This window comes from Rattus norvegicus, chromosome 10, assembly GCF_021556685.1.
Source record: "Rattus norvegicus strain SHRSP/BbbUtx chromosome 10, alternate assembly SHRSP_T2T, whole genome shotgun sequence".
Taxonomy (NCBI): domain Eukaryota; kingdom Metazoa; phylum Chordata; class Mammalia; order Rodentia; family Muridae; genus Rattus; species Rattus norvegicus.
Genome location: NC_141543.1, coordinates 39,218,264 through 39,229,252, shown reverse-complemented (window position 1 = coordinate 39,229,252; position 10,989 = coordinate 39,218,264). Strand labels below are relative to the sequence as shown.

Sequence of the window (10,989 nt, the reverse complement as noted above, 5' to 3'; positions counted from 1 at the left end):
ACCTGCTTTAGGATGATTACAGAGAGCCTCCCAGAAGTGATAGCTCTACCTGGTCTCTCCACAGGCATGCTTAAAGTGATCCTCTATTGAGGACCTGCCAGACCATTCCTCTATCCAATGGGCTTTCTGCCTCCCTTGAGGAAAAAGCAATCTCATACATTAGGACTTCTTTGAAGTGGCTCCAGTTCCCTCTCTCCCTCTACCCATCCTCTGACTTCCCCTGCTTAGTCCCTCTCTCCCTCTTTTCATCCTCTGACTTCCCCTGCTGTCCTTTATCCCGATCAGATTTCTCCCATTTCTGCAACCAGCCGCACCTGTTCTCACATTAGTGTTCCAATATTCCTAACTACAGATTCCCCCTTGACCTCTTACTCATCGTGTTCTTCCCTGGTCTTCTCCTACTTCACTATCTCATCTTGTCACCACCTCCTAGTCATGTTGTACTTTCCCACAGCAAACATTTTACTATGCCTTTAACCATGTTCACAGATTTATAGACCATTCTTTATTTCAGTGAGGAGGGAGTTGAAAGGATAAAATGAGTGATAAAAGGAATTGGGAAATGGTGATGTCTAAGACTCACCTTGTTATTACAGACTGTTTTTTTTTATTGGTGTAAATGGATCAGAAATAGGTTGACTCTCAACATGGAGAAGCAGCTGGCATGGTATTGCTGGCTATTATCAAGAATAATAAATCAACAAACACAGAAAACAGGGCATGGGGCAAAAAACAAAACAAACAAACAAAAAGACAGTTCACTCATGGTAGTGATCTCTAAAGGAAAGCAATGGACCTCTCCATGGGCCACTACTGTAGAGCTTAGGGAAGAGCAGGTCTGGGAGTTTGGTGGAAGGACAACCCAGCCCCTTGCCAATTTGGACATGGGAGCCCTGAAATTCATTTCCTGGTTGGCTAGGCAATGTTGACTGTTTCCATCTTTCTGAGGAGATGTTTAGCATCTTCGACCACCACGTTAAGGAACTGTGTGCGCGTGTAGTAGACTTTCAAAGCCTGGACGACAGAAGACCCGAGGCCTCCTTTCACAGAACAAAAAGCTTCACCAGCACTCCTGGCCCGTGCTATTATGCTGTCATCCTTTACAAAGGACCAGAAATCCAAGCACTTGAGTTGGCCCTTGATGTCTTCCAAGGGTGTCTCCAGCCTTTCAGCGATCTCTTTAATCGACTTATCATCCAAGCCAAAATAGCTTCGGTAATCCTTCAGGCACTGCTCCTGTTGAGGCAAATCAAAGCCGCTGATGAAGGGCATAAAGGGGATGAAGCTCACAGCTCCTGACTTCAGGGCCTCAAGACAGATCTTCTCCTGAAGAAAATGCTTCTTTAGCTCAATGGAGGCATCAGAGATATTGGGCAACAGCAGGGCAAACATATGACGCTTGTGCCCAGGGAGCTCCTTCAGCAAAGTCTCCTCCAGCTTTGGGAAATCAAAAGCATCCAGATCAAAGTTGGAGATCAGGAAGATGCGTGGTTCAGACACTCCAATGTCTGTGAGATTAGACAGGCAGTAGTCTCGAATACGCTGAAGGACTTGTTCCTTCCTGAAGGTTCTGGGTCTGGTTCTCTCTTCACTATATAAGTCACTGTCCACTTTGGTCCTAACAAAGTAGAACTTCTTCCCAGCATCCTTAATTTTCTGGGCCAAGAGAGCATCATTGACACTGAAGCGGGAAGAAGAAATGATGATGAAGAAGTCGTAGTTGGCAAATCCCACTCTGTCTAGGTAAGTGTCTGTGTGGAAATTGGGAGTCCCAGTCCCAGGCAGGTCCCAGAAGATCACATTGGTATATTTTGGATGTTGATAGGGGGTTTTATACATAGTGGTCTCCACAGTCCCGACATCAGCGGATTCCGCTTCTTCGTGACCCAGCCCTCGAATGGCATTTATGAAACTTGACTTGCCAGTCCCAGACTCCCCGATCACAGCCACATCCAGGACAGCATTCTCTGCAGCACTAATTGCTTCCTGAATCTGGTTCATGACATCAGAGAGTCTTCCCTCCTGGAGGGCATAATGAATAGCAGACAGAGTTTCTGGAGAGAGCATGCCTCCTGCCTTACTGATTAGTGCAGAGTACTGAGGCAGAAACTCCATGGCTAACTGTTGGAAATTCTTTTCTGAAGCGCCCTTCAGGAAGGCTGTGATGAACTGATCCATGGCAGTTACCAAGGAAGATCTGGGAGAAGAGAGAAAGATCGAAGAGGTGAGGAGAGAGGATTGGTAAAAGAGAAACCAACCTCTCCAGACACACTAGCCCCTGTGGGCCACTCCTGTCCTCACAGGCTGGTTCACATCACCATAACTCATTTATATTTTGGGAGAAGACACAGGTATTCTCTTTCTTGTGGATTTCTGTGTCTCAGATTCAGAACAATGATCCCCAAAAATGTCCACATCAAACCCCCCCCCAGAATCTGTGAATATATAATTTACGCAGCAGAAGTGAGTTGGCTGCTGTGACTAACAGTTCTCAGGCAAGGCCAATACATTGCATTATGCAGATGAACTCAAGTGCAAATTTAATTTTGAACCAATTTTAGATTTCTGGCTTCCAGAACTAAAAGAGAATAAATTTCTGTTGTTTCAGTTGTCTCATCATAACTGCCCATATTCATGGAGTGGTAACAGGTGATATGCCCACACGAGTGTACAAATGGCCAGTGGTAAAATTAGCAGAGTCAACACCTCAAATACACGAATACATTAGCGTTCCTAAGAGAAGACAAAGGGGTCATTCAATGGAGAACAACTATCTCCTTCCTCGTGCAGATCCTTCAAAAGCAATGTTCAGGACAAGAAAGAACTACTTTTAGCTCTCAAACAAGACAAAATAGATGAACGTGTTAATTTTATTATATCCTATACCCCTGACCAGTCAGAAGGCTGAGGCAGGAAAGCAAGTTCAAGGCCTGCCTGACCTCCAGAAGGAGTTCATGAGCAGCTTGAGCAAATTGGAAGGACTACTGCAAAATGTAAAACATACAACTCAAACCATCCTTGGGCTGCCGACAGGGGCTCACCTCTGGCAGAAAGTCACCCCTGTGATTGCCCAGGACAAAGGAAAGCCTCAATTCCAGGGCAGGCTTTTTGTCTGTGCCAGGGCCATCAAAGCAGAGCTAAATAAGGTGAGAACACTGGCTTACACAGACGGGCTCTGCTTCTGAATTTATGAGGAAGGAACGGACCCAGAAGCCACTGGAGCAGGAGAGGCTGGTGAAGCAGGAGAGGCTGGTGAAGCAGGAGAGGCTGGTGAAGCAGGAGAGGCTGGTGAAGCAGGAGAGGCTGGTGAAGCAGGAGAAGCTGACCTTCTAGAGAAGTCCCACTGAGATGTACGAAGCTCTGCAAGAAAAGCTGAGGTCTCGTTGCAGTGTGGAGTGGGCCATGAGATTACTCCATGGAAGACGTTCCTTCTCAGAGGAATTGTAAAGCCATGGTGGTGTGAGTGAGTGGAGCGTGGGTGGCAGAGAGAACGAAGAGATATATCCTGTAGATCCCACCACTGGGTTCTTAATGACCCACAATTTGTTACTGTGTGTGACGTGTTCCTCCTTCATAGTGATAGCCTGTCTGCCAGATGTACACCTCTGTGGTACCTGAAGTTACTAGAACCGCCTAGTGGTGCTAACAATTCCACCCTAAAACTGAGAATTAAATGTTCTCCGCAGCTCCGGACTCTGCTGCATTGGGCTGAGAAGCTGACGGGGATGCCAGGAACCACTTGTGAATTTTGTCCATTTCCCATGGTGCTCCACAGTCTCAAGTGAAGAGCACAGAAAACACTTCTCCCACTCTGCTCTTTAGCAGAAAATACTTAACAAAAACTGAAAACAAACCAAAGCAAAACACGGTAAGTGGTTAAGTGGTGTAAACCAGAACATCCTGAAATTAAGAATTAAAACTTCTAGAAACTTCTATTTTAAAAGCAATGCCAGTATTGAGCTTAGTGTCCCTTGTAGTTTGGACCACCTAAATCTGATGAGAGTTTTGAGAAAGTTTTCTTTCTAAGCTTTACGTCCATAAAAGCCCTACAGAATGTTGTATAAGGTGAGATCTATAATAGTCAAAATTCCTTTTTAGGTTTATTGCATAAAGGTACATAGAATGCTTGCCTAATAATTTTGTATTAAAAATAAAGTTATTTTCATAACTTTCCAGCTCCATTCCTTCCTTGTTTCTTCTTTGTTTTCTCTTGAGAAAACAGGAAAATAAAAAAGACGAACAAGGGTTTTTAAACTGTTAAAAACTAATAAAAAAAAAAGAAAGAGAAACTAAAAGAAACACACACACACACACACACTGTAAAAACTCAAATTGGAAAGCATAACGTACAGCAGTAAGGCTCTTTTTTAAAAGATCAAATTAAATTGATATTTAAATAATCACTGACAGGTACCGTGCAGGAAGAACTTCAGTGAGCAGGGGGAGCTTCCTGAAGATAGCCTACCGTTCGGCACAGCTGAGAGGGATGTACCTCAGAGAGGCACAGCCTGGGGACGGGAGAGTTCATCTCTGGATTGCTTCCTGTTGCCACTGTGCCTTCTCATGTTTGTCATTGCTGTCTTCTTCCTGAATATTGACTGCATGGTGTGAATGGGCATGGGATGACCCTCACTGTCTACAGTTCACTGTGATTTCTTCATGGGAGACAGCCCCGCTCTACTGGGCAACTTCCCTGCAGGTCAGTGAAGATGAACTTTCATAGAATGGTGCTGTTTGGGGTTGGGGATTTAGCTCAGTGGTAGAGCGCTTGCCTAGCAAGCACAAGGCCCTGGGTTTGGTCCCCAGCTCCGAAAAAAAAGAAAAGAAAAAAAAATGGTGCTGTTTAAATGAATTGATGATTTTACAAAATTCCAGATTTGATTTAAATAGTCTTAGGAAGTTAGGACAATGAATAAGAGAGATTAAGGAGATAGTTTGGGGTGTCTTGCCAGCTGCTTTGTAGCAGAAAACCTATGGCACATATAAAATTAGGAAACACTTTCTTCGTTATTATGAAATGTTTGCTAAGGTCAAAGAACAAGAACGGAGCGAGCCTGATTACTAAGGTTCACAAGTTTCACCCACAGGAGACAACTAATAATCAAAGACAGTAACTGAGGTTCAGTCCCCACTGTTAAGATTGGGCTTCTGTGTCTGTTGTAAAATCTAATTTTCTGGTCTTATAACTATACATTCACCGATGAGTTTTTGCTGTGCACCTTGGGGACTTGGTGCTGTGCAGCGTGCAGACTGAATAGATTCTCCTTTTTCTGTCATGTCAAGAAGAGTAAAAAAAAAAAAACAAATCTCTGGCCTCCAGTTCTCTAGTTAGCTGTGCATTTACTTTTCTATGAAAACAATATAAGGATAGGTACTCGGTTACCTATGTCAGACAAATAAGAATTGTGTTGAGTTAGAATGTTGGTTTACTCAAATTCTGTTCATCTGTAATAGAAAAGCGATTACTTTAGGACGTAGACGAGCTATGGGAAGGAACCACATGAGAAGCTGAGTGATCAGATGTGGGATTTAGAAAAAATTGTTTTTTAAATAGATAGGAAACTTGTAACCATTTGTGTAATTAAAATTCATGATTAAGAAGTGATCGAGTTGTGATTTTTTTCCCGCATTCAGATTTTATTTTGTTATGTAAGGACTAAGAAAACAAATAAAGTTGCTGGAACCTTGCTTCATCCATCAGATGTGTGTGTGTCTGTGTGTGTGTGTGTGTGTGTGTGTGTGAGAGAGAGAGAGAGAGAGAGACAGAGACAGAGACAGAGAGACAGAGACAGAAAAAGAGACAGAGACAGACAGAGAGACAGAGAGACAGAGACAGTTTTACACTAGTCACCAATCCTGCATCACTGATCTCACTATCGGAGCTGGACTTTGACAAACCACCTTCTCTGCTATTTTTAAACAAACCTCAGCTTTTGGCTAAGTATAATGCTAAGTGCACAAGTACTTGGGAGGTTGAAACAGAATTATGAGTTCAAGGCCAGCCTTGGCTACATCAGCAACATAGTGAAATCTTGCCTTTTAAAAAATGGCTTGGCTACTTTTGAGTTTTTAAAAACCTAGGGTGTCTCTACCAAACAAACTGAAGGGTTACTCTTGGCAGACCAAGTTAGGAGACAACAATCGATGGTCAGCATCTGATTGGTGATAAGCAGAGTGCACACTACACATTAATGATAAAACCTGAATGTATGTTTTCTCTAACTACAAAATATATATGGACTTCTAGGTCATTAGAGTTGATAGTCTAATGTCTGGTTTTGTAGCTATTTAAATATGAAACAATATAGGGGAATGTATTAAGAAAGGGTCTTGTCTATAGGAAATTTTACTATAAAAGTTCTTAAGTATAACCGATTTTAATGCATACTTAAGTAATATTTAGAAACCAAGCACAGCACAATTGCCATGTCTATCATGTGTGAGGGATCAAAATAAAATCATTTTGTTGGCAAAGAAAAGTGAAAACAGGGCCAGGAAGACGGCTCAATGGGTAAAACCACTTGTGCAGGCATGGTGACCTTTAATCCCTGGAACCAGCATAAAAGCCCAGATAAGATTCACATTAGCGAGCTCCCCAATCTTCCTTTGAGATAAAAGTCACAGGAGAAGGCAGCCTGATGTTTGCAGGTTAGCTACCTAGAATACAAGGCCTAGCCACAGAAACAAGAGAGTCCCATCTTCATAAGGTAGAAGGAAAGTCTCTCTCCAAAACTGTTCCCTGACCTTGGCATATGCACCATAGCACTTGTGTGACCACACACACAGACATGCACACACAGACAGATACACATGTATGCACACACACACACACACACACACACACACACACAAATATCACACAAATATATTTTTAATTGACGATAATAAAAAACAAAAGTACTCGGAGTGCAGCTTAGTGGTAGAACGCTTGCCCAAGGTTTATGAAGCCAAAAGTCCAATCTTAGTACAAAGAAGAAAGAGGAGACAGAGGGTAAGAAAGGGAAGGAGGAAAGCAAGGGGGGAAAGGGCAGGGGGAATGAACAGGAACAGGAAGAATTATTTTATGTCTGATTATTAATCATATAAGGTGAATGTTAGAACAAGTAGAGATCACTCAGCATCTTAAAAAAAAAAAACAGACACACTCTCAAGTGTATTCTGTAAGTGTGAAGGTGGTGGTTAAAGTGCTGTCTTTTATGGAAAACGCTGGTCATCTCATACCTCCACAAATCCACTTTACTCATGGGCCGACGATGAAACATTACTTAGATTTTGGTTAATTGTGAAAAGCTCACAGGGTTATGACCTAGCTCGCAGGTGCTGAAATCTAGCTACTTTGACAGTGAGTGCTGTATGGTTTCCTCTGAGAGTCCAGTTTTTCTCAGTCCAGTTTTTCAGAACTCTCACAGTACAACTGGCATCAAAAGGCAGCTCCAGACCCACGACTCCCGTCTTTGAAAGACCGTTGACCTAGTATCAGCATGAGGGGAGGCTTTTGGTCCTGTGGAGACATGATGACCCAGAGAAGGGGGATGCTAGAAGGGTGAGGCAGGAGTGGGTGGGTGCAGTCTCCTCTCAGGGACATAGGGGAGGGAGTTGTGGTGGGGTGTTCATGGAAGGGAGACCAGGAAAGAGAATTATATTTCAAATGTAAACAAATAAAATGATTAATAAATTTAAAAAAAAAGATAGTGGTGAAAAGCTCATTCCACTTTTATGGAATCCAGTCAAATGCTTTCTTAAATAAGAATAAACTGATTTAACTGATTTAAAAAAAAAAAAAAGACCGATGACATGGCCTGCTGCCTATCCAAGCCAGCTCTGCTCTCCCCCCCATAAAGCCAAAACCCAGGTCACTATGGAGGCAAAGAATTTTCTCACTTACCAGATCCAAAAAGTAGAAAATACCGAGTCTGTTGCTCACTGCAGCCCACAGCACAACCACCACCAACCGCACAGGTCTGCCCTCCTTCAGGAAAGTATGAAGGAGAACAGAAGACAGGGAGAGCTTCCACGGAGTCTGGAGCAATGAGCCCCAGTGGACAGAAACAAGGGAAGATATGCATTTTCAGGAAACAAAAGTGAAACTAAACCTTTCTGTGCTTTCTGGTAAGGCATAAACATTTCCAGGAAAATGATTTCAACTTGGTCAGAGAATTTAAAGAAGACTGGAAGATTCAAGGCCAGGAAGACCCCTTGACTGTGAAGGGTCACTTAACCAAGAAACTAGGGGGAATGAGTTCTCTGAAGCCAAAGGATTCCTAGGGACAAGGATGAATGGGGTGATAATTTTGCAAAAACATCAGTGAATGACTGAAAAACTGCCCATCGGGAAGGACTGTACCAGGGGTCTGCCTTCTCAGGAACACTGTGGCTGACTAACCTCATTTCAGCCCCAAGGCACCCATGAACCTGGGGTTTCACAGGGTTCAGAGCTACCAAGACAACTCAAGACCAGGGTTCAGAGCATACATGATGATAGAATCGTGTGTTTCTGATAAGAGCCTGGCAATTACTCCATGAAATAGACGTTTGCGAGGCGAGGGGAGGGCTCCATGAGGTAGATGTTTGCAGGGGTCTCCATGAGGTAGACATTTATGGCAGGGGTGGGGTCTCTGTGAGACGTCTGCAGGGCTCTGGAGCCCTTGATGCTTTCTCAATGAGTACAAAGGCAATGAGGAGCAAAGGTAGAGCTTGAGAGGAATGAAAAGGGTCAGTTGCTGGGCTGTGGAGAGAGCTGAGTGGGTTTCCTGGATGTGTGGAGGCATACAGATCTAGACAGAAATAGCTACTGGAGGCGAGGTGGAGTTCCTCAGCAGATAGGCCCTTGGTCCTCTTGAAGGCTTGATTGCCTAGTGTAGGGGAATGCTAGGGTGGAGAGGTATGGGTGGGAGGGGGAGCATCCTCATAGAAGCAGGGGGAGGGGGATAGGATGGAGGTTCCGGAGGGGAAACAGAAAAAGGGGATAACATTTGAACTGTAAATACATAAATAAAATATCCAATACAAAAAAGTTCCTCACCCATCACCAATCCTTCCTCAATGCTATGAACCATATCTCCTTACACTCACAGCCACAAGCCTCTTGTCACCTGGGTTTGTTCTCCAGGTTTCAGCTCTCCAAAGACTCGAGGATGTCATGTTCTTCTAAAGAAAACTGCCTGGGCCCTGCAGACTAGAATACAAACCTATCAGGCAAAATGTGCCCACAGTTAGAATAGTGTCCATACTGAGTGTGGGAGTGACAAACAGCTCTCAATTAGTTTTGAAGCCTGCTTCACAGAGGGAATTTATACCAGATTAGAGAACTCACTGGCCCAAGGGGAGGGCCTACTGATGCTGTTTCCCTAAATAGCCATCTTGCCAAAGTGCCTGCTAAGCATTTACGTTCATATTTATAAACGTGTTCTGCTCTCCACCTTAGGCAGAGTATCTTCTTATTCTAGTGGGTTACTACAAAGAGTCATCATTCCACAAAGTACTGAAAAATGGTGACTAGAGCTCGACTGTGGACTGAAACATCTATATTCTCTTCCCTTGACCTCAGGACCTGGGAAACATCACAGAGAAGAGGGAGGGAAAGCAGTAAGAGCTGGAAAATGTGTAGTGAAATGCTGTGGTACTGTGAAATGCTGTCCTTTGGACATGCCATGGCTGGTGCACACAGGAGCTCACCGTAACTGTGGTTACTCCCACAGGACCTGCACAAAATCAAGCCACTTCAATATTTCAGAATATGTAAATAATAGCACTGGTGAAAATGGCTGCAAAAAATCTTCAGTTAAAAGACTGAATACGGGCATATCTCAAAAAAATCGTCCACCATGATAACATCGGCTTTCTCCAAGAGATGCAGAGAAGGTCCAACCTATTTGACTCAAGTATACTGTATCGAGTATATGTACTTAAAGATAAAACTCACCTGATCCTCTCAATAGATGCAATAATAAAGGCCTTTGGCAAAATCCAAAGTGCCTTATATGAAAATCCTAGAGAAGCCAGGCATGGTGGAACATCTCTACAATTTCAACACTTGGGAGGCAGAAATGGGCAGATTTCTATGAATTTGAGGCCAGCCTGTTCTACAAAGTAAGTTCAGGGATATCCAGGGCTAAGTGAAGAGAGGCTGTTTCATTTTTTTTCTAGAAATAGTCAGAATTAAGAGAACATATCTCAACACAATAAAGGCTACATTCAACAAACCCACAGCCAACATCATCCTAACTGGGGAAAAACTTAAAGCAACCCGTTAAGCTGGGAACAAGACGGAGCTGCAACTATCCTACTCATTTTCAATAGAATGCTTGAAGTACTAGCCAGAGCAATAAGACAAGAGAAGGAAATTAAAGGGATACAAATAGGAAAAGTCAAATGATCTCTATTGGTAGATAGTATGATATACATAAGAGATCCCAAAAGCTCCACTAGGAAACTTCTTGATCAACACTCTCAGCAAAATCACGGGATACAAAATTAGCTTTAAAGGATCAGTAGCCTGTTTATAGGCAAATAACAAGCACACTGAGAATGAGATTGTGGAAACACTCTCTCATTCACAGCAGCCTCTGAACAATAAACTAGGAATAAACCTAGCCATGCTCAACTCTTTCCCCTCTGTTACCCCTCTTCTTTTCTTCCTCTGCCTTTGTTTCCCCTCTCCCCAATTCCACTCTCTCCTGTTAAACTGACTCACACTGCTGTGCTCCACATCTGGATTAACTCACACTGCTGTGCTTCACATCTGGCAAGCACACCTTCATTTCAGGCTGGCAACCCAGGAGAGAGTCAATCCTGAAACCTGAGTCCAAATAACCTGGAGGGGGAAAAAATCTCTCTTATTTTTCTTAGGGAATATATGGTTTTTCTTCTCTGCGAAAATTTTAAATGGCTGATGGGTACATTCACAGGACAGAAGGTCATCTGGTGTATTCAAAGACTCCTGATTTCAATTTTAATCTTTTTTTTAAAAAAAAAAAACCTTTGTGATAA

At 43.2% G+C, this 10,989-nt stretch overlaps 1 protein-coding gene across 8 annotated transcripts in view; it reads right to left on the bottom strand.

Moving 5' to 3' along the window:
• Positions 1–482: 482 nt before the first annotated feature.
• Positions 483–10,989, bottom strand: part of Ifi47 (interferon gamma inducible protein 47) — a 50,686-nt gene continuing 40,179 nt past the window's right edge. For 4 of the 8 annotated variants that reach the window (XM_087569768.1, XM_087569769.1, XM_087569767.1 and 1 more), the window contains one exon: positions 483–2,197. In XM_087569768.1, the coding sequence (XP_087425894.1) occupies positions 916–2,178 (1,263 nt within the window). In that variant the 5' untranslated portion in view covers positions 2,179–2,197 and the 3' untranslated portion in view covers positions 483–915. 8 annotated transcript variants of the gene reach the window in all.